Genomic DNA, 24033 nt, shown 5'->3' with positions numbered 1-24033 from the left:
CTGTAAACATAATCGCTTCACTTTAGTGGAATTCATCAACCCTTCTTCAATTAAGAGGTGTGGGAAGTTTGTAGGGCCATTTTTAATGCGGGCTGTGCGGGAAAAATTTCGCCGTGAAACAGAAGGCAGGGTGTGAAGAGACAGGCGTGACATTCATTTCAAATGGGTGTTTTACCCCTGAGCTTTTCGTGTTCTGTGAAATTCTGTAGAAAAGGAAAGGAAGTGTACTTTTTATTCGAAAGTTTATTTGCCTTAGTAGGACAGGCCACTCACGTCCTTGTGTCAATATTTTGTTCACTACAGTTTCTCGCAATGTGCTCAGGTGGCTACTTGGCGGTCAATGTCATTACAAATGTAGAGCGCACTGTGTTAAAAGTTTTCTTATATATCTCTTTTTTTTTTTCCGGATTTCTTGAACAGTAAATCACAGGGAATAGGAAGGATATTGTTTTTTCTAGTCTGTGAAGTAAATTTCAAATTATGCTAGGTGTTTATAGCTACTGTGGCAAACTCTTTTTCTGCGGGCGTGCCTGTGTGCCCACGCACGCATCAGTAATAAGCAAGTTTTGCGCTTAGAGGCATGCAGCCAGTAAAACTATTTTCATTAGTTATGAACAAAATCTAGTCAAACTAGGGGAATTTATGTGCCATAAAGTTCCGAAAGAACGTCCACCGAAACTACAGAGATATCAAGTGAAAAGTATGGGATGGGCGAACTTTTGGGTCACTTGTGGAAAACTACAAAAAAGTGACTTCACTGCCTACAAAAACTGTGGAGGTATCAAGTAAAAAAGCCGGAAAGGTTGTGCCTCTTTTCTTCAAAACCGAGACATCGGCGGTGTTCGTGGCTGCCGGACGTTTTCACGGGGGGAGCTCCTGGGCTTTCGAAGGCGTCAAAGGATCTTTGGGACCTTATAGTATTTCACTGCTGAAGGGGGGCTGGCAATGTTTCAGGAATGAGCGTTCTCTCAGAACTTTACAGTAGTTAACTATCTTATAACAAAATTGAAATCAGCTTAAAAATATCTTCTATTCTTTTTGAGTTACAAGAATAATTACCCTCACAAAGTCACCCCGAGGTTAATTAACTAATTAGGCAAGAATTCAACGAGATTTTTATGTCTATGTGATCAGAAATGTCTATTTTAAGTATCCAGATAATTATTTCCTTTGAGTATCTGGAAAAAAAGAGAAAGTTTCACTTTCATTTTGACATGAAACTATTTCTGGTTTCGAAGGGGAAGGGGAGCTCTTTTCTCGTTATTTTTTATACTGAAAAGATATAAAAAACAATAATCTAATAGAAGCTTCTCGGCACAAAATAGAACTTCCTGATCACAGTGACATAAAAATTGTTGTTGAGTTCTTGCCTGATTAGCTAATTATAATGCAGCTTTCAGGTAATTAATCCTGTAACACAAAAAGTATAGAAGATATCCTGAAAAAGATTTCAGTTTTGTTGTTAAGATGGTTAAATAAATGCTCCTCATTTAATTAGTTTTGGTCTGTAAATAGAACGGTCGTTTTACTTGCCGTTGCAGTTAATAACGGTGCAGCCTGGCTTTTTTGAATGTGTCAATGCTGGTCCTAATGAGGGTGTGAGATGGCTACAAAGATTGCCTTCACTACTGTTAACGGGATTAACCATGGCTCTAGGGCTTTGAATTGCGGGGGCAGAAGAATAAAAATTTCTGTATCAATTACACTGTAGCATGGCTGTTTGAATAGATAGTATGGGCCATAAAGCTTCAGTCAGAATATTGGTGTACAAGTGTACATCCCGAGGAAACAGTGGAAATAAATGAGACATTGAAGGTGCAGGGGAGGGAACGGTGATGGGGTGGCAAGCAGTGTACACATGGTGAGTGCTTGCAGGGTTTAAAGGGGGACACTGCTCTTTTGAAACAGCTTCATTTAATTGTTAAGTAGACTCAGTGAAACTTGCCAGTCTTGCTGTTTTTTTTTTTTCCGCTGATTTCAAATATGGCATTATTTTTTGAGCCAGTGAATTAGTTACCAAAATAATTAGAGTCATTTTTGGAGAAACAGTAGACGCAAGAGTGGTAGTCATAAAACTGTAATCTTTTTATTTTCCAATACTACGAAGCCTGGTGAGTGCAATAAGAGGATTGGTTTTTTGATGCACCGCTTGGAACTAATTTTGCAGCTCCTTATTAAACATTGGTGGCACCAGTGGCAAGGAACCATTTCGAGCACCCATTTCAAACACCGAGGCTTAATGAGCTGTTTATAAAAGTTTCATGAGTGGTGCATCAAAAAATCTATTCTCTTATTGCACTCACCAGGCTTCGTAGAATTGAAAAATATAAAAATTAGTTTTATGACCAACACTTGTTTTATCTATTGTTGCTCTAAAAATGGCTTATCTCTAATTATCTTGGTAACTAATTGACTGACTCAAAACAAAATGGCATATTTGAAATCAGTGGGCAAAAAGCAACAAGACTGACAAGTTTCGCAGAGTTTGCTTAGAAATTAAATGAACTTGTTTTGAGGGCCATGTCCCCCCTTAAAGAGGTATCACGAGGGAAGAGCAGGGCTGCAGTCAACAACTGACTGGCCTCTTAGCAGTCTGCGTATTAAGTAGAGCGTGCACGCTGTGGGGAGGACAGCAAGTGTCTGGCACTGCCTTGCATATATGCCGTGTACTATCGTCTCCCGGCTTGCTGACGGTAAGGTGGTTGGATGTTGCGTGAAGGTAGTAGGTAAGACGCCTCCAACACGCTGTTTCTTCCCCCTCCTCCTCCCTTTCTTCTTCCAGATCAAACGATACGAGAAACTAGAGACGGCGGAGGAGAGGCGAACGGCGGCGAGAGAGATCTACGACAACTACATCATGAAGGAGCTCCTCTCTCATACGCACGTGAGTTGCTGGCGCGCAGAAAGTAGGCTGGGTTTTTGGGGGATATTGATTGTGGCGCGACAAACGCTGTGTGGAAACAGCTGGGTGCCTGTGCAGGTATTTGAACCTGTCTACATCAAAGCCAGGTATATTTGTAATTGTTGCTTGGCCCGAATAGTCCAGAGTCCAAAAGTGTCCTTGAAAATCCCACATGGAGGTATCGGGGGCAGTGTACGTCCATGCTGAACGGCAGTCAGGCCTGGATGTTCGACGTGGATGTATTATATACACTGCTCCCGATACCGTCAATGAGTGGTTAGCTGGTATCAGCGCAGTAGCTCTGTTTTGGTTCCGTAATTTACATCAAATCTATGCAGTCGACTTGCAGAAAACTTGCAGAACGTTCGTCTACCATTGGACCATTTCTCCCCAGCAGGTAACAACCTGTGCCAGACGTGGCCTCCCTGATTAGTAGCTGTGTTAGCTGCAAATATAGCTGACAGCCTTTCCCAGCATGACTTAATCCCTCAACCCCTTTTAGTTTGTTATTAAAATTAACGAACCCCAACCGTGTCAGTGCTGGTTGCATATGATCTGTAGCCCTGATGAGAATTCAGAACTACTATGCATTGCCAGAGCCGTATTTTTTTGTTGTTGCCATTTGAGTTCTGTCGTACTAGTGAAGGACTACGGGGAAGTGCATGGGTGTTTCTATTGGGGCTTGTTTTGTTATATTTTGGTATTGAGTTGTTGGTATGTCGAAGAACTATACTTTCTGTTTGAAAGCATACTCCATCCAGGCATCCAAAATAAAGAAAAATCCTTTTTTTTTTTAATTTGAAACACATACCCATCTACAAAAATTTGACGATTCAGGGCTTAGAGCTGTCACACTATGTATAGCTGCCTCAAAACGCACGGAAGTTTGTTTCAAGAACCTGTGGATGCCAACTAGAGAGATGAGTGTTATTGCAACGTTTGCCAGCGAAGATTGTAGTAGATACTTCTTTCCAGGACACACCCAAGTCATAGTATAGTAGTTCATCTTCAGCACTGTGGCCGAGTATATCTAATTCCAAATTGTGGGAATTCCCATGCTGTTGTGGTCACACAGCTAAGTAGTGCTGCAGTTTGGTGGACACAAAGCTGCCCAATGGTGTGTCAAATGAGAAAAACCTGATTTTGATCATGTATCGATTGCCTTTCTCCTCTTCTCTGCAGAATTACTCACTTGAGTCTGTAGGCCACGTCCAAAAGTTCCTCATGAGGAATGAAGTACCCGTTAATTTATTTCAGGTGAGTCCCTTTCACGTTAGTTTGAGTAGTTCCGGTGGCATGGGGCTCTGCCATAGTGGCCCGACAAAAAGTGGAAGGAAGGCAGACGGTCGGAGGTTGTTTATTGCACCATGTCTTGGTATCTTGTAACTTTGTTTTGTGCAGCAAGCAGCTGTTGCTCAAGAGACCATAACTCATGTCCATGCTGGTGGACATGGTTTGCGTGAGGGTGCACGTTCCAGTGTGACCTTGTGCACTTCCTGGTGCGTGCGTTGGGGGTCACGAGACATAATTGCGCCCATGTCAAGACCCTGACCCCGCCATTATGGGCTGGGCGTACCTTAGAGCCTGCTGAGGGCTAGGGATGGGGAGGCTGATATTTTTCCGCCCGCCCCTTCTTCTCTTCTTTCATGTGCGGCTTTCTGTTGTGGACATTCCCCGTGTCCTTCTCAATGCCACAAGCACGTACTGGCTCACAAACACCGGCTTGTAACCTCCGAGCTTATTGCGCCAGCAGGCAGCAGATTTAGAGCTATATAAGGTTGGCAATTTGGCGTCCTGAATTGCGCAACCTGCCGAGCATCGCAAGCAGATGTGGGGCCAAAATTTGAAGCTGTGCTGCCTTAAAGGCGCCGCAGTGCTTGGGTATTGGACATGCTTGAGTACTATGTGAGAGCTCAAAGGTTTGACTACAGTCGAGCCTCGTTGCAGTGAGGTAGTATCAGGACATTAATTTAGTTCATTATATCCGATATTTGTTGTAACAGTAGAGCTAAAATTCAGTTCAAATGAATTGGTGATCTGGCTCCCTCAAAAGTCCTCGATAGAAAAACGCAACCTACTATAAGCAAGTTAACCCTTATCTTTCTCCTTGTGGTACTTTAAGACCACTGAACCAGAACATGAAACGGGAAATTGCAACAAAACAAAATTCATTTGACAAAACAGGCCTTCATTTCTATTTTTGAGAGGAAGGATGTCATTTTTGTCTGGTGGCTGTTCACAGAGCACCGAGCAGGATGAAGTTTTCCACAGTGTCCACGAACAAAGGGGCCAGTTGCTTTGTCAGTTTCAGACGCCAGGAGTTTTTCCAAGTAGCTTCTCAGCCAACTGGTCAAATATTTCTTCATTACATCCAATAGCGCACGCAGCTCTCACAGTTTCATTTTCATTATAAAAGAATAAGTGTCATTGAAACGAAGCGTGACCAACCAAAGTTCGTATTTAGTTTGCTGTAGCTGATATTTCGCTATATCTGTGTTCATTATAACGAGGTTCAACTGTACTCTATAGCCCCACTTTTTTCCGATTGGGGGCTACAGTCATGTTAGTAGGCTTTTATGTGCAACTTCTGGCAGCTGTCTGCAAGCCACATGCTGTAGCTAACTGTAAATGTGGTCAGTAACACCCCTGTGCTCTGACATGAATGGAGTGTAGCGAGCTGTCACCAGGAGGCTGGTATTCCATGCCCACTGCATCTTGTATTTGGAGTATTCATCCTGCATGTCTGAGCCTGCTGAATTAGTATTGGGGTTGGTTTATCAAATAATAATAATAATAATAAAAAGGGGGAGGAGGATATGTGGCTTTTGTTGAGCGAGAAGGGGGAAACCTAAAAATGCCACACCGCTGCACTGTATAACTTTAGTGAAGTAGTAGCATTTCTTTCCGTTTGTTGCAGGCCACTAGTTAAGTTAAATGGTGCAGCATTTTGTGTGCAGCAGTATTCGTCCAATTCCACTCAGAATTCATCTTATTGTGAGCACGAACACTGACCAATGGTTTACAACAGAGTTATTCAATGACATCGCAGGCATCCAGTTGCGACTAGTTACCAAACCAGTTGCGAAAATCTGCCTCAATATACGACTCTATTGGCCGTGGTTTTCAAATGCCTGTGGGTGCAACGCCTGCTGGTGAAAATATAAATGTGCAAAAGCTGAGTGAAAACTCTTGCGTAATTTTTTCAGATGCCATAAATCTTCCTGTAGCGGCGAAAAAAGGCCCATTTCAACAATTTTGGGGGGTGCGGATTGTGCACCGAACATCTGTGCATTGAACTCGCTGTTGATAGATGGCAGTACATTGCAAACTTGCAAAAGGCGTGGGACATAGAGGGACTTGCATCATCACTGAAACTAGGGGGTCACTTCTTGATGCACTGGCTAGTTTTGCAACTCATTGCATTGAAAATGTTCACGTTTGTTCACGTGAAGACCACAATTTTTGTTACTGCATAGACTGGCCCAGTAATTGAAAACTCTGTAACTAAGTTGTAAAACGTTAGATGTAACAAACTTTGATTTTTCAATTTTCGTTACCATTGCATGCAGTGAGTTCCTTAAAAAAATGTGAACCCCCTAGCGAATGTAATCAAGTAAAATGCGCCCAAATTAATCAGGTTCTGTGTTGGATATGTATTAGAATTTCAATTAACCTGCAGTGACTAGTAAGTAAAATGCGGCTCCACACAAACGATGCTTTGTGATAGTCACTGCACACTGCTAAAACCATGCAGTGCTCGCTTTGTTCACCTTGCTGGGGCTTCTCTGTAGCGCACAAAATGGGCATAGGGGGAAAAAAATTGAAGGCAATCAGATGGCCTTGAGCAGTGCTTGTGGGACAAATTTTCAACCTTGAGATTATGAGGTCACGGTCCCCCAATAAAATAGCGCAGATTCTTCAAGCGAGACAAGCAGGTGATTGATTGTCTCTATGCTGTCTGTTGACTAAATTTTAGGTTTTTGTGTCTGGTTTTGCTCCGTAAAGTAGCTCTGTGAATGCAGACGGGTGTGTGTTTTTGCTAAATCATGCAGAAAATGACCTCTGTAACACTGCTTCTTAATTTTTCTTTTCATACGCAAAGCCTGTGGGCTGGGACAGACTCTAGTGTTTGTGGCAATCTTGCACCTGTGCTCCGCAAGCATTTGGAAGGACATTTGCGTTAAACGGCCTTCGAAATTTTAAATGCCGTTCAAGGTGGAAGGAGTTCTGCCGATGTGCACGACGATTGTCGAAGGCTGTTGAAAGTTTCTGTGAACTCCCGCCGTGTTTTGGTGTCGCCGCTGCTCCCCTGTTTCTTTCTTGTCAAAAATTTTATTTTAAATTTGGGGAAAATGGCGAAAAAAATACAATTACTATTAGTGATCAAATTCATAAAAGCCTACAAGCATGCACAAAACATTGAGAGTACCAAGCTACACTGTAATCATAGAGCGAGTGATAGAGAACATAAGCAAGTGAAAAATTGTAAAGATCGTGCACTTTAAACACCAAGTTTTACTCGTAAGTAATTGTTTTTGTAATTACAACATGCAGAAACTGCGTCCGAAAGTACGACCGTTCATGTTTCCAAGGCCTTTGAGCATCTCGAAGGTTGTTGGTGGAGCTCCTTTGACTCAAATGGCATTACAACCAAATATCTTTGAAAAACGTCGTGTAGCAGCAGCTCCAAGGTGGCGTTTGAGTCAAATGAAATTCTACTCAAAGGCCTTCGAAACGCTCATGTAGCACGAGTAGTATATAATTTCCAACCAAATCTTGCACAACAGGGGATGCTTGTGGATTAATAAATATCAGCTTTGACTGTTCTTTCTCTTGGGAGGGAAGGAGCTTTTGCAGATTCACTGCTTTCTGGAGTGGACACAACAGCCACTCATTAGAAGCACACATTCTCAGTGGTGACTTTCGCTTGAATACTTTTGGTGCATGACTGAACTGGGTGTTTGTTTATTTGTTTGACAATACTGCAAGCCAATAATTTGGCGTAAGCAGGAGTGAGTACAGTTGCAGAGAAAATGACACAATTCACAAAAATTAAATGTAATGAACTGATTTCTGGTTCTTCTTAATGTGTCTGCTAAAAGTGGCTTGTATTGTTCATGCTGTAATCAGATATATCCGCAGCCTTGCAATTGTCGAGAAAGTCGTTGTGAAGGGGTTCTTTTTTGTTTATTTATTTATTTCGTGTACCCTCATGGCCCAAGGGCATTAGAGAGGGGAGTGGTACAGCGTACATTTTTAGCAGAGAACAATGTTCAACAAGTTTCTTTACAGACATAAATTAAACGTAAAAAAGATAGCGGTATTATCCAATACCTTACAAGGACAGAAAAAAAAGGGAACAACTTTTGATTACAAGCAATGCAACAATCGGGCACTTCAACCGTACAAAAAACTAAAAGGATGTACACAATGACAACAGTCCTTGGTGTAGATGCACGTTAAAAATACATGCTTGCAGGCAGCTGGCTTAATCGCTACGTTGCGCTCTACACAGCTACTTTGCGCAGGATTTTCAGTGAGCCTGCGACTTCTTGCATCTTGTGCATTTCTTTGTTTTCCACATTCCATTATCAACTCCGTCTGTTCCGATCTGTTTGCCTTCTTCTAGCCTTACATCGAGGAGATTTTCAGCCTCTTAAGGGACGATATTTTTAGGAAGTTTATTGAAAGGTGAGTCGGGCTACGCAGTTCTTCTGCGCTTCTCTGCTACCATCAAAACGTGTGCGCATTTAATTCTGTTAGTGTCATGCTAGATGTCGTGGGTGGCAGGTTGTTCCTTCAAAACATTCGCTAAGTATGGTTCCTCTGCAGCATTTGGAATTGCATTGCGTACTCTGCTCGAAGGTCACAAAAACGTCTTGCAACTGCAACAGGCAAGACTAGTGCAGTAAGAACATTGCGGGTGCATTGTTTGCTGGGCTTGGGATTTCCAACAATTGCGTGCACAACCAAACGGGGCCAATGCAGTTCTCGAAGCGCCGTGTATCATTTAGCCTTGGTGCAAGGTTTATGTTTTATCCCGTCTACTCATTTTTATCTGTATCTTGCGCATTTAAAGGAGCCATGAAGAGAAAATGCAACTTCGTTTAATTTGAAAGAACTAGAATTCAGTATCTCACTCGGCTCCATTAGAGCCACAAAAGATGTTTTTTAACGGAAAAAAAAAAAAGCAAGAAGTATTTAAAAACGTTCAAATTTTGCGCCACAGTGACGTGTTATGAGCAAGAATGACTTCATACGGGCCAACAATAAAACATAATTTTCAGTGCGTTAACTGCACATCAGCATTCAAGTGATGCGGTCAAATGGAACTAGAGGCCCCATTACAGACGTCCAGTCATGTGTCGTCGCGACAGGTCAGTTAAGTGGCCGCCAATCGCACAAACAAGGTTCCGTGACGTCATAGAAAAGTTGGGGGAAATTGGCTAGGGGGTCGCGACTGCTTCACACGTTTTCTTTAATATCTCCGTTATTTGTTCGAAGATTGCGATGATATTGGTACCATTGTTATCGGGACTAAGCAGTCTTTCTAATAAACCCAACTTGTATTTTGTCTTCATGGCTCCTTTAAGGTTTTTAAAGGCACCACTAAAAATTTTATTCTTACCTTACGAAGACCCTGATTTCCTACGTGCTCTAGGTAATTTTTTTTTTTTATTATTATTAAGAGTGGCCTGGCAAGGGTAGAGGGAAATGGGGTATACTCTCCCCCTCCAAGATGTCACTGATCACCTCCAACGAGCCCCAGTCATGACTGACTGATCACCTCCTCCTCCTCCTTTTCTTTTCTTCCCCTTCCCCAACTACGGCCAGCTGGCCTCCCCCATCTCAGTGAATAAAGGTCCAATAAAATTATCTAGCTACATCCGGGCTCACTTCCTTTTTTCTTGAGCATGTGAGGTAGTGGGCTTGGTAGCATGAGGGGTGCATCCGGTGGACTATGCTAATTTGCAATTTCAAAGCTTAATTCATGTTTCTGTGCTATGACCTAAAAAGAAAAGACGTGCAGAAATGTACGGCTATGGTTGGATCAATTCCAAGTGCAAACTCTTGACTTTATTGTGTGAGGGCCATTTAGCCCAGTGTTGAGTTATGCCTGTGTTTGTGCCATGCGCCTTCAAATTTGTGTTGCAAGGCACAGGATGTAATTATTGCATGATCAGAACGTGTGTGCATGCCTCATTCCACGGACTTTTTGAGAAATGTGAGGCATCGATCTTGTATTGTGTGTAAACTTTTTGTTGTTCTGTATTATACGAACAGATTTGCAGTTTTTATGTATTGAGGTGATGCCAGCGAGTGTTTAACAGCATACTTGCCTTGGTGTCCACTGAATTAAGTGTCCCACTCACCGGTCATTCCTTTCACCCTTTTCAGTGAAAAGTACACAAGGTTTTGCCAGTGGAAAAACCTCGAGCTTAATATTCAGGTAGGCCCTTCCAAGCGCCTTGCTGATGCTTGCATGCATTTTATGAGTACTTTGCTAGACATTGCTTGGTTACACAACAAATGTTCAACTTGTGAAGCAGGCGTACCCGTGCTTGTCGACACAGGGTTCCCAAGTTTTGTTACGGGGCCGTATTAGAAAAGCACGTCTCCTTCCATTTTTATTCTTGAGAGACATCTATCTCCCAAACAATTTGGGCAGCACTTTGCGGTGTAATTGCATTAGCAGTTCATTGGTTTCGCCAAGCAGTGTAGAAATTATTCACACGCAGCAAAACATATAGTTTGTGTTTATACATTTCAGTCCCTCGGGGCCAGCATTTCATGCATACGTAGTCATTTAATGGCACATCTCAATATTCTACTGTACGTGCACAGTCGGCATGGGGCTCCTGTGCCTCTGAGGCATACATACTAACAACATTGTCTCCTCCTGCCTTTTCTGTTGACGGTCGTTTCCCGGAGGGGTCGAGCAGTGGTGATTTTGTCCACTTTGATGCTGTTTGGGCTGGCCGCACAACTGACGTGGCGGCGGCAACATATCTCACTGAAGAACAAAATGACCTTATTTCCTTGTTCGCAAAAGGGGGGGGGGGGAAGCCAGCCAGCTCATAGCCACTGAGGTTGCAGAGGAGGGTAAGAGTGGGTGACGGCACGTCACGTGGCGCAAGACGTGCAATGCTGCAGGCAGGTATAGGGACTTGTCAGTGGATAGGTTGTCCGAGGTGGCAGCAAAAGAGTCAGCCTCATAAATGCCTCACTCGGCATCCACTGAAATTTAATTGTTTAGAATGGTGCATTTTGCAACTGATTCTGAATTCCATGAAGGAAAAAAAAAACCTGACAAGAAAAGAGAAACACAACCACAATTTCGACCGCGGGAAGCGTTTTTTGCTTTCACTTTGCCCACGGTCATTCATCATCATCATTGTCAGAGAAAGTTGGCTTTGCTGCGGGGCGTTTATTAGATAGTTAAAGATTGAGCTCTGAGTGGGGGAGATATGTTGAATTAGCACCAATGAAATTAAAGAGTGAAAAGTAGGACATCGGGTATTTTACAGTAAAAAAAAACTTGGACTGGATGCTTCCTAGGCAGAAACTGTTGAGGCAAAAAAAAATGAAAGAAAGAAAAAAAACATAAAACTAATAAAAATTTTTTACACATTCCTGGTGTCATTTTGTTGTCTTTACAGGCACTGCTTCGTTTGCATTTGAAAGTGTGTGTTGGAAAGTTTCATAAATTTTTATTGCATCTGTAGCTGATGTACAATATGCGGCAAATGAAACAAAAACATGAAAATATGAATGAGAACACTCAAATAGCACGATTTCTTTCCATACAAGCCAAAATGACGCGTGACTTGGTTGCAAAGACAAAGTCGGGAAATGTGGCTTCCTGAATATACCAATGGCAGACCATTATTAGACCTCAGCGAACCGTATTCTTCAATTTTGCATGTTCTGATTCATATTTTTGTGTTCACGTTTCATTTGCCGCGTATTGTGCTTGCCAGTGTGACAGAGTTCAGTTGTGACGGGTTTTACAACTGCCGCCTAATTTGGGCTCAACATAAAACCTTCACATGCATTTCATTCCATATTACAAAAGCTTTGAGAGTTGCAGCAAAAGCAAGAAAGTAGTTCACTGGGCGGGTTCCTCGATACAGTAATTATTTGGTAGTTAGTTCCTAGAGTACACAAGCTGGGATTACTTCTGTCAAGCAGCCTTTTTACAGCATTGGGTGCTTCAGGGAATATGTCAGCTGTTAAGTCTGTACCATGGTAGTGAGAAAGCAATGTTTTGTACTTCCATTTTGTAGGTCATATGGCCCACGCAGTGATAATTTGACGATAATATACTCACTAATTATATGGAGGTAATGTGTGAAGTTCTCCAGGCACGTGGTTCTGCCAGTTCGTAACACATTTTAGAAACTTGAAGTGTTCACTCCGCTGATGGATGCAGTGCATTTTCCATGCCGAGTAATGTCAGTACGTTTGTGTAGTGCGATGCGTCAATGCAACGGGTCAGTGTTGTGTTGTGTAACGTGCGTTCGCATTTCTCTCCTGCCAGCTGACAATGAACGACTTCAGCGTGCACCGGATAATCGGCCGCGGTGGGTTCGGTGAAGTTTATGGCTGCCGCAAAGCGGACACGGGAAAAATGTACGTTCCTGCCTTCTCGTCGGTTTCAATATTTTCCTTAAAAATGATGCAGCGACTAGTACGTTTTCTATTGAAGTTGTTCTGTACCCTGCTGTGTATCCTCTACAGAATATGGGAGCTTTACTAGTACATCGTTCTATAAGCTTATGTTTGAGGTTAATACAACATACAAATAGTTTCACCTCAAGGTTGCTTTTTTTAACTTTTGTCGTCATTTCGAAGCAATGTTGCAAGATTTGCTGCTGTGTTACCATGATGTAATCCAAGTGTGATGATAAGCGTCATGGTGACATCACTATAACAATGTCATGGTAATCATTGTGATTACCATTAATTTAAAATTTTGTGATAATCTTCACGATTATGATTGTGCCCATCAAAGGACTTAATTTAGAAAAGTAGGCGAAATGTACAAATGTGGCCTGAATGATCACTCTGCAGGCAGATGCTTGTGCAGGGAGACCTACTTAGTCATGCTACAGACCTAGGTGCCACCAAAGTGTACATGGGTCGGGCGTCGCGCAAAAGTCTCATGATCGATTAGTAGCCTACGTGTCATGAGTGGTTGTGTGTTGTATTTTGTGTGCTGTTGCTGTGGCCCTGTTGAGTGATTATTTATACATTAGTGCCGCTCCCTCTCTCTGTCCCCCTCCCCTGCCCGTGTGTGTGCAGGTATGCAATGAAGTGCTTAGACAAGAAGCGAATCAAAATGAAGGTGGGGGAGACGCTAGCCCTGAACGAGAGGATCATGCTTTCCCTAGTTAGCACGGGGGTGAGTGGCTGACGCCGGTTTTCTCCTCCTCCTCCTTCTCCTCCTCCTCCTTGTTCTTGTTCCTCTTCTCCTCCTCCCCCCCTCTTTCTTTTTCCTTTCTCTTTCTCTTTTTTTTTCCTTTTTTTTAGTTTCTCCCTTTTCTTTTCTTTTCTCTTCCTTGTCCTGCTTCTTCTTTTTCCTTTTTCTTCAACTTTTTCGTCTTCTTCTTCTTCCTCTTCTTACAGAATGCTTTTTAGGGCCCAGCCCCATTGTTTGATTGAAAATTATTTGCAGCTGCTGTGGTTTCGCCACTGGGTGGCTACAATGCCTGTTGTACTGCTATACTGCCCAGCCGAAAAAAATCTCGCTGTCCAATTGGAGAATTTTCAAAGGGAACCAATTGGAAATCCCAATGGTGTTTTGGACACCCAATTGGAGCCACCAATGGGAGCAACCAATTGGGCCAGTAGGGACTACCAATGGGACATAAATGGTCCTACCCACTGGATCCACTTGATCATTCCAATAACCCCAATAGGTGTATCCCTTTGGTACTAACCCACTACACCAATTGGGTTTGGCATACACTCCCATTGGCTTTCGGCGATTACATCCATTCCAGCTGCTTAGACAGGTTTCAATAAACCTACACCTTTTCTGTGCTATTCAAATACATCTGCATGCCAAGAAACGACAAATTACAATGAAAAGGCCTTTATTGGCTCAAGGGAGCTCAGGATGCAGCAGCCTCCTTGTCTTGGCTAGTCTGTCGAAGTTGGGAACTCAGCAGGCAGGAGCCTCCTTGTCTTGGCTGGTCTGCGGAGGTTGGGTGCGGACGGCAGCATCATCTTTGTCTTGGCTGGTCTGTGCCCTGCAAAATTAGGTAGAAAGAAATTGTTCCACACAGTTAACATAAACATGGCGACATTACAAGTACAGCCTACTGATTCGAAATGTGACAAATCACAAGTACAGCCTGTAATGAGTAGTTGAACTATAGGCGTCGAAAAAGGTATCTAAGTGTTCCCTACGTTGAATTGGCACAAGCTGCAATTTTTATGGAACCATGCAGGTAAAATACCAGAGAAAAATTGTAATGGCTAATAATATCTATACTCACTTTTTTGAGAGCTTTTCGATGTCTGCGAGCTTCTCCACAACGTAGTGGTTCATGTGCTTCAAGGAAGCTTGGAGCATGCTCGGTGGGCACCCATTCGTCACCAGACGTTGCCTGTAGCACTCTAGTTTGGAAGAGAACAAAAAAGAACATTATGATTAGGTACCACGAATAAATGAACGAAGCAACACTTCGCAATTGTGAGGTAAGCTGGGCTAGTTAGCATGATTGCACACCATTTGCCTGGTTTGTGTCCCCATATTTTAGAGGCTCTTGTGCAATGCTTGATAATTGATAAATAATTAGTGAAACAATTCGTGAAATGGTCAAAACTGTATATACGTGATGACTAAAAGGTTAACAAGACAGTACGTCCATGATAAATTGTCATGCAACACAAGAGGTACAAAAAAAGGTTATCATAAAGAGTGCTTGCTGACATAGTGAAGATGCTCCTCATTATGTCACTAAGCATTTCGTGCATGCAAATACATTTTCAACACTCACCTCGCATTGCTGCCACTTTAGAAGGCGTCAGGGCAAGCTTCCGTGGGCGATCGGGAAATCTCGGGCTGTGCTTGCCTACAAGGGTGCAGTCAGACAACAAAAGCAGTCAATTGCAGAAAAAATATCTTCACTTCAATTCTCCTGAAGCGTACGTACCATTGAGGGAACGGCCCAAAAGTTTCGAAACGTCCCAAATTGCTGTCATGAGTTCTTTCACGAACAGGCTGTCCTTCTGGATGTGTTCGATGCGGTTCCACGCTTTGCGCGAGATTTGTACACCTCCTCCAATGTCCACCTGTTGGCAAAAAAATATGGCAGTTGTTTTTTAGTGCAGCCACATGCCCAAATTAATTTTCACAATAGCCCCCACCCAATGTGAATTTACTAAAGGTTAGAGTATCTCAACCAATTTTTGCTACACTGCCTGCTGTATACAGCCAGGATTTGTTAAATTAAATATATAGATATATATCATACTGGTGCCCTTGTCCTTCGAGTTGTTTTTTTAGGACATGAATGAACCCGAACAAAGTATTTTAATATGTAAAATGAAATTTTGGCTCATTTGGCTACCTGCACACGACAGTAGTTAACCAATCACTAAAAGCAAGCTGCCATTTTCCTATTCAGTTGAAAGGACTGAAGCATGACAAAATGGCAAACCTTAACTTCCACACAGCAAATTGAGTTAAATCTTACCTTCTCATCCACAGTAGGCAGTTGTGTGTTGCTGCATGAGGGCTGGTCAAGAGGGTGGCGAGGTGGTACAGGCAGGCTGCCGGAGGAAGCAACACTTGGGGGCCCCCCCTCAGCTCCCCTTTCGAGGCAAGAGGTGCTCTTCTCAGCTGCAAAAGCGTTTGCGCCCAGCATAAAAATGTCAGTCATAGATGGCAGTATACATAAATTAACAGGTACTGAATGGGAAATAATATTCTTACCAAGTTCACTTATTTTGGCGATCACGACCTCTTGCAGGTCCTTGTTGAGCCTTTCAAGCTCTTTTATTTTCTTTTCTTTAGCTCTTAAGAGCTCTCTCAAGCGCCGAATTTCATCGGCACTGCTTTGGTCGGGCAATGCCAATGCTTCTTGAGAGCGGGGGGGGTTAGCCGGGGAAGATTTGCCACCCTTGTCATGCCCGGCCTTTTCCCTGCCACGCTCCAGTTCAATGGCTTGCGACTTTGAGCCACCCTTGGATTGCTTTCGGGCTTCATGAATGCGCTTCTTCTTTTGATCAAGGATGCGGCAGAGTTCATCTTTTGGCGTTTCTTTTTTCTTCTTTGGTGGCTGCATACATTTGCAGGTGTTTAAACAAAAATACTACTCTGGACAACGCTAACAATGGAGACTTGCATACCTCTGGTTCTTCCTCTTCTTCAACATAATTCTTCTCCGTGGTTCGTTGAACACGAACCCTCTTGCCACTGATTTTGTGTTCTACATCTGCTTCAGAGTCTGAAAAATTACACAAAAATTACGTCAAGGCAGGCGAGGCCAACCTGCATGAATCAGAATAATGCTGAAACCTTCAAAATAGCAGCTTATGAAACACTGGGCAGGGATGCTAGCAGTGTGATGTGACAATTGTACTTCGCTAGTGAAACTAAACAAGTTAATTCAAAAGTTGGCAAGTGAAATCGAAAAATGTGTGCACCCATGGCCATGCCTAGACACCTTTCTTCATGGCCATACAACAGACACCTTTCGTGTCTATGTACGTCCGCAATTACTGCAAATTAAATTCACTTGCACGTCCGAATCGCTGAAGAAATCATTGTTGTGACATTTACGACGCGTTTATTTGCCTTGCCGGCAAGAAAGAAAAACAAATGGCGCGCTCACATGAAATGAAAATCTCTTGTTCAGGCCCGGGTATGCATATCTGACAAGTGGTTTTAGAACAACCATTCATAAAAAGGCACATTTAAGAGGGAAAAAAAGAAGTTTTTGTGCCCTCAGTAATGCGGAATACAACGTTTTTTCACCACACACAGTGCGGGAACATCACTAACGTTAAATCCGCGCAAAGAAGCACCACTGGGCCACGTGCACTAGCGGCGCCGCTAGTACGTACACCGCGTGGCCCAGTATATGACCTAAAAGTAGTAATATATAAGCCGAACCGCACAGTATACGTATGCACTTGAAGATGGCAAAGAAAGCGCGCCTTGCTTACCTCCAACAATGAGAATGCGCGCACGATAAAAGTCTTCCTCTCCGTCCTCGTCGCCCGTCCACTTCACCCAGTACACATTTGATGCGAAGTTGGTTTCTTCGGGATTGAAGCTCAGTATATCACTAACGCTAACAATCGCGAACCTCTTGTCATCTTCATACCGGACGTACGCGTGAGATGCCATCGTGCCAGTCGGGACTGCCAGAGGTAACGTGCGTCCGTCAAGCCGGTCCGGCCTGTCCATGGGCTAATAGTGCTAATAGGCGGCCGCCATTTTGCGCTCAGTCGATGGTGATGCGGTCACCGGCGTCACTCGTACGCTAAGTGTGGAAACTTGTTTGTGTCGTCCACAACGTCTTGTTACCTACAGATATTAAAATATGTGCGAATTTCTAACTAATTCGTCTACTCATTTTTACTGTCGATATATTCATGCTGCTGATGCACAAAATCAATGTTAGAATGGGGATAATTGTGGTAGAATGTGTACACATTACACACTTGCTGCTGGCTTTATCATATATTAAATAAAGTATTGCAAGTGTTGCATTCAGTTGTTTTCATTTGCTTAAAAAAGGAGGGGTTGTATGTCAGTAACGCCATTACCCACATGTAAGACTTTTCTTTTATCCATGCATGCAACCATGGCAGGCACAGCCGCTACTGCCGCAACTATTCTGCCGTATTCCCTCAAAATACAGGTTGCGATTGTGGCTCGTTTCTCGGTCGAACACTTTCTTCTATGTAGCTGGTCGAGTTTTTTCCCGGGTTCGTACCGTGCGCGATGACGCCATCGAAAAAGGGGAAAAAACGGGGTCACTACAAGCGATATTTGTGGCCCGGTGCGAAGTACGAACTGCCGAGAGTAACGAGGCTCAGACATGGACTGAGAAACGACGTAAGTATCAACCAACCTCGCGCTGCATTTAGGCGTGCTGTTTCACAATTAAGATGTTTAATTAACTTGTGCAGGAAGACTTCTGTGGCGATCGCAACAGTACGTCCGGAAGCGAAATGGAGGTCGCGCACGACGACGGCGGCACCACCAAAGCTGCCGATAGATCTCCGGTTTTGGCGCTGCCGATCGACGATGAAAGAGGGCACATTCGGCTGTCGCTACCAATTCCGGAGTCCGCGGACATCGCACAGTTCAACGGGACTTCGATCAGTGATGGAAGCGAGTCCGACAGTTCTGTTTCTGTCCAGACTGACGAAGGCGAGCTACGATTTTCGTCGCCAGACGCCGACGATGGGGATGCCTCAAGCATGTTCGACGTCGATGAGGAACTGGTAAACATGCTTCAAAGTGTTTTAACTTTCGTCAACTGTTAATATTATGAATGCACACATTTCGATGTCAGTGATCATTAAGAAAACTGAGGTTGTATAATACTTAGTTTCAATGGGCTTACCTTGCAGGACTTCGCATTTGATCCAGGAGATTTGCCTTCTGATGTCTCTACAAGCTCTGAAGATAGCACGGTGAGTTAGTTTGTGCGTTCAGTGCGTGGATCTTTTCACAATTCATCGACTTGAATTGTACGTAGGGAACATTTTTTTAAATAGCGTTGTTTTTGTTTCACTACATTTTTGTTTGGCTGAATTTAAATAGTTTAAGTTGCGATTGCAGTTTTATTATTTTGTCATTAGTTTTTGATACATTTATATTCTGCAGTGAATTTGAAACCCCACAGTGGCAGAAATGCAGTGTTCTAGCCTGCCATTGGCAAGATGCATCTGTGTAAACAAATTCTGAGAGAGCATGACTGTGTGTTTGTAAATAACAATTAAGTTGTGGCTGCTTTGACTTTACAGGAACAAGCCCTTAATGTTACCTTTTTTTTCTCATTCCAGAGTTTTTTCGATGAATGCGAAACTCCAGAAGAACAGGCAGGGGCAGCTCCTTCAGCTTCCCAACCGGAGTCTAGGTTTGCACACTTGTTCAGTGAAGCAGTCACTGAGAAGGTTGTCCTGAGCAAAGGGGACATTCTGCTAATGTTTCTGAAGTATGCACTCAAGACTCGCATGTCACTGACTGCTACGGTCGACTTGGCAGAAATGATAAATTTGATGTTCGACCAGCCAATCTTGCCTCAGTCACGGTATATGCTGGGGAAAATGCTGAATGGAAGTGCAACCCAAATGACATTTTATTTTTTTTGTCCAAACTGCAGTGTGCACATAGGCCAAGCTCAGTCAAACAGCTGCCTTAAATGTCCAAAGTGCGACTACGTGACCAAAATTTCTGCATTGGCAGACGCACCATTTTTTGTCCTTCTAGATGTCCCTTCACAAGTGCAGAAGCTCCTGAAAGGGTGCCCAATTCTAGACCTAACAAAGCTAGAACCAACTGAACGCCTGTCAGACATAACGGATGGAGCTTTGTACCGAGAGTTTGTGTCTGCCACGGCCAGCTCTGGCAATCGCATAAGCTTCACATTGAATGCAGATGGTACTCCGCTTTTTCGGTCAAGTGCAACAGCAATATGGCCAATTCAGCTGGTCATTAATGAAGTGCCACCAGCGCAACGGATGAAGAAGCTTGTGCTAGCAGCACTCTGGTTTGGCAGAGATAAGCCAAAAATGGAATTATTTCAAGGCGCATTTGTAGATGCAATGAATGGGCTTGGTGACGAAGGCTTTCCTCTCCAGTTTGAAGGGGAAGAAAAAATTTTTAGAGCATTTTGTCTGTGCTCTGCTGTTGACTCGGTGGCAAGAGCACCAATGCAAGGAGTCACCCAGTTCAATGGACATTACGGGTGTAACTGGTGCCTTCAGGACCCTGAAAAAGTTGGAAGAGTCTTGAAATACACCGTGCAAATTGATGCAGAAGAGCGCACGGAAGCACAGATGCTGCGAGACATGGAGCTTGCTGTGGCTGGGGATGGGAAGACCTTTCCTAATGGGGTGAAAACTGTGTCTCCTCTCATTAACCTGGAACACTTTAACATAGTCTGGGGATTTGTGCCCGACTACATGCACTGCATTTTGTTGGGTCTTGGACGACAGTTCCTGGAACTATGGTTAAAGGGTAACAACCCACTCTTTAACATAAGTGGTTCTGAAAAGACACTTAGTTGCAAACTACTGTCCATTGCTCCTCCAAAAGAAGTAAAGAGAATGCCAAGGGCCCTAAAGGACAGGAGCTCGTGGAAAGCAAAGGAGTTGGAAAGTTGGATTCTTTTCTACAGCCTCCCAGTGCTTGAGGGAGTCTTAGCCAGGCCCTATGTGCAGCACTGGGCTTGCCTTGTAGAAGCTCTGCACATTCTGCTAGCGAAAAGCATCTCTGAATTGGACCTTCTAGTTGCCGAAGAACTCCTTGTGGAGTTCCACGTAAAGACAGAATACCTATATGGTAAAGAGGCAATGACGTACAACCTTCACCAACTAAACCACATTGGGAAAAGTGTGCGTCAATGGGGACCATTGTGGGCCCACTCGGCCTTCCCTTTTGAGTCTGGCAATGGCTCCTTGAAGGCTACAGTCAAGGGCATGAATGGCATACCACATCAGATTTGCCGAATGCTGCAGATGGAAGATGCAGTGGAGGAGATGTCTGACCTAATTGTCTCGCCTAAGGTTAAGGCGTATTGCTCTTCTTTAGACAAGGCTCGTACCTTGAGGACAGTGTCAGCGTCGGGCGACATCCATTTGTTTGGGAGAGGCATTCCCTTCACTCCAGATAGTTCCATCTGCAGTAGTGACCAGCTTCCCCATGTCGTCCAACAGTACTCGCGTATGGTTAAAGAAGGAACAGTTTTCACTGACAGGAACTATGCATCAGGCAAAAGAAGTAACAATTCCTGTGTTCTGCTTTCCTGCGGTTCTTATGCAATTGTGGAAAAGGTTCTGTGTGGCAACAATTGTGAAGCGTTTCTCATAATCAGGAAGGTAAAGTGCACTCCCATGAAGTATGCATCAAAGAGAATGGAACACATGCTGAAGGTTTCGGGTGAAACTCTGGAATTATTTGCAGTGAAAGCTTCAGAGATTTGTGCAGTTTGTGTGCTTGTGAAACTGGGTCATACTTATATTTTTCCTGTACCAAGCTCTTTCACACTCTGAATTTTCAGTCACCTGCCACCCATAATCTCGACATTGCAATAGCTTGCAGTAGTGTAAACGAGATGTCTAAGCTTCTCTGCTGATTTGTTCAGCAACTTTCAGTGTGGCTTCAGTATTAGGAGTAATCCAGCATTTGTACATATGCAATCTTGAGCAGTCATGTGTGACATTTAACTTAACGTGGCTGCTGTGTACGACGTGTGAAAGATTTGGCGACGAATGGATTTGTAAAAGTTGTAAAGGAGCATGTTACAATGACAATAAAGTTCTCCATTAATGATGCTCTTGCTGGGCACAATTGTTTGCAGTGTGCTAAAGAGTGTACTAGTTAGGCAAAACCTTTGCTTTGCACTGTGTAAATCTGCATATGTATATGTTTTTGTGTGTATATGTGTATATCTGTATATGTGTTTGTGTGTAGTAGACTGCAACTGCTTCCAATTAAGGTATTTTTTCGGTATTCATATTGTATTTTCTCTGTTGTGGATGTTGTTCAAGTATGATCGTTTAGTTGAAATTGATGAACTGCTGAAAAATGTGTTTAGGCGAAGCACAACCAACATTCAATAAAGTGGCCTGCATTTCAAATGTTACCGAGGGTGTCCTGCACCAGTTATTTTGTGGAATAACATTGAGTACATCAAAATTTTCATTAATTACCTGGCCTTTCTACAGCCTGGTCAAGTTACTGCCATTCCAGGCAGACCATGTCAGAGTTGAAATCTGCTAAGTCCAGTTACCTGCATTTATAGACAAATTGAATGACATTTCTTTACACTAAAGTTTTCCATGAAATAAATACTTCAATTTGGTAACTATCACAATTGTTGTTTTTCTGTTAATTGCTAATCTTTATACACAATTTAGTTTAAATGTATGCACACAATTTTGTCTGTTTTGTACCTAGCACTCCATCTGCCCATGCAGGTTTACTTAAATCTTTCGCAAATTTATGGTGCTAAATTAAATTACCATTTGCTGATCGGTTGGTGGCCGATTGACCTGGTCCCATTAGCCCCATTGGGAGACCAATTGGAGGTAGTCCAATTGGTCTCCCAATGGGGCATCAAACCAATTGTTAACCAATTGGACAACGCAAGTAGCCCAATTGGTCCAATTGGATTGAAGCCCACACCCTTTGAGTCCAACTCTAACCCATTGAAATGTCCAATTGGACTCAATGGTTTTTTTCGGCTGGGACATGTAGGTGCCTAGCATCGCATATTTCTTCATTGGTCACACTTGGAGGGTTGCATCATTGCAACTGTGGCTGCTACCTAGTGTGGCGTGCCTGGTTGTTCGCCCTGCCCAGACGCGCTTGCTGGTTTCAGAGCCCATCAGCAAAGTTTAAGCTTTCAGAGCCTGAGATGAAGTGGATGCTGCTAATGGGAGCGTTATTGTAAACACTTGCAAAGTGGGCCTGCTAGTATGTTTATAATGCTACGAATGGTTTAGTTTCATATGTAGGCACTCAAAACAGTGGATAGCTGGATTTATGAAGGCTGTCTGTCCACTTGACGAGGGTCTTTGGGCACACGTGGGTGCGGCTGCTCTCCTGTTATTGCACAGACAGGGGTACGCTGCGTTCACCTGGTTCTAAATCGGACCTTTCTTTCTGCTCTGAGAAACTGCATTTAAAAGTAGCCTGATTCTAAAACACAATGCAAAATCAAAACTGCATTATAGTAAGGCACATTTACGCCTCCATCTAAGCTAGTGGGATATATGGTTGGTGCATTTCAGCTTTCCACTACGTAATTACTGTTTTGGACATGGTTTTGCCAGAGGTCCCCCCCCCCAAGACAGCTTTCTTATTAAGGGATCACTAGCTCAGTCACTTGCTATTCTGATGTTTCCCTTGCGTTGATGTCATCTACATGTACATTGTGTACATGGGTGCATTTGCAGAGCAGGAACATTTGCAGTGTCTGGCACAAAACATAATCCCATTCACTGCGCTTACCAGTGTTTTAAAAGCATTCTCAGAACTTTTTTTAAGCCTTCTAACTGGAGCAAAGGTCCCTTCCTCCCACCCTCCTGTTCAGTGTGCATTGGCTTATGACCTTTGTGGGAAGGTCTGTAGTCATAAAACTCGCATATGAACAAGCTCTGGAGAATCAGAAGGCGGTGGCAGAGGAGCTAAGATGCCGCTGGGCAGTAGCTGGCTTCATTTTGTGCAGGAATATGATTGCTTTTCCTAATGTACAGCTGTAAGTTTTGCTTGTTCCTGGATATTTTTTTGGATCACTGTAGTTATTATATACATGTAGTTATCTAGGGCATGTTATAGTTGAATAAATGTATCAGAAATTTTAAAGGGGATTTTTTTTTTTTAATTCCGAAAATGCATATGAAAGACACACGACCGGGATTGTGTCTTGATATCCTGTTAGGAGCACGTGTTCTCTCCTTCTGTATATCCAAGTGTGGTTGGGAGGGGCGGGGTTTTGACCTTCGAAGTGTGGAAGTCTTGCGGTTTTTAAAAAAACACTGTTCGTTGAAGGATTTAATGCAGAACACATCAGTTGCTCAGTGTGGCTAAATTTCAAACTGTCCGTCCGTCCACACGACCAAGCAGACGACACCCCACTCCATTTCGTCTCGCATTTTGCTTTGGCTCTCACGACAACAGGGTACACCAGTGCGCCACCAGTGCGCCACCGGTGCGCTGCCAGACCACACCCTTCCCCCGCTTCACGCTCTGCTACCGCTCCTGCCCCTGCCCCCGCTCCTGCTACTGCTCGCACCCCCTTCTGCGGCAGAGGTCATAGTTTGTACGTCTGCTCAAAAAACATATTCTGCATACACGCATTTGCCCAGTGCGGGGCAAGTTATGTTCTGTTGGGAATGGCGAAGTTGTGGAGGCAAAAAAAAGAAAATGCCAA

The 24033-nt window shown here is 43.4% G+C and overlaps 1 protein-coding gene and 1 long non-coding RNA gene across 3 annotated transcripts in view; one reads left to right on the top strand and one right to left on the bottom strand.

Moving 5' to 3' along the window:
• Window positions 1–24033, top strand: part of Gprk1 (G protein-coupled receptor kinase 1) — a 119285-nt gene that overhangs the window by 78731 nt on the left and 16521 nt on the right. For both annotated transcript variants that reach the window (XM_077701070.1, XM_077701071.1), the window contains exons 4-9: window positions 2783–2884; window positions 4085–4159; window positions 8532–8593; window positions 10301–10352; window positions 12444–12535; window positions 13208–13307. In XM_077701070.1, the coding sequence (XP_077557196.1) occupies window positions 2783–2884; window positions 4085–4159; window positions 8532–8593; window positions 10301–10352; window positions 12444–12535; window positions 13208–13307 (483 nt within the window). The remainder of the gene's footprint in view (window positions 1–2782; window positions 2885–4084; window positions 4160–8531; window positions 8594–10300; window positions 10353–12443; window positions 12536–13207; window positions 13308–24033) is intronic.
• LOC144172313 (uncharacterized) lies at window positions 13671–14562 on the bottom strand. Its single transcript, XR_013322992.1, has 2 exons — window positions 14407–14562; window positions 13671–14157 (listed from the first exon to the last, which is right to left on the bottom strand). It is a non-coding gene; the product is annotated as an uncharacterized LOC144172313 (long non-coding RNA).

Source organism: Haemaphysalis longicornis, unplaced genomic scaffold (genome assembly GCF_048455015.1).
Source record: "Haemaphysalis longicornis isolate Haplotype H1 unplaced genomic scaffold, Haemaphysalis longicornis Haplotype H1 scaffold_20, whole genome shotgun sequence".
In the NCBI taxonomy this organism is placed as follows: domain Eukaryota; kingdom Metazoa; phylum Arthropoda; class Arachnida; order Ixodida; family Ixodidae; genus Haemaphysalis; species Haemaphysalis longicornis.
Note: the sequence above shows the minus strand (reverse complement) of the source record. Positions and strands in the feature narration are given on the sequence as shown.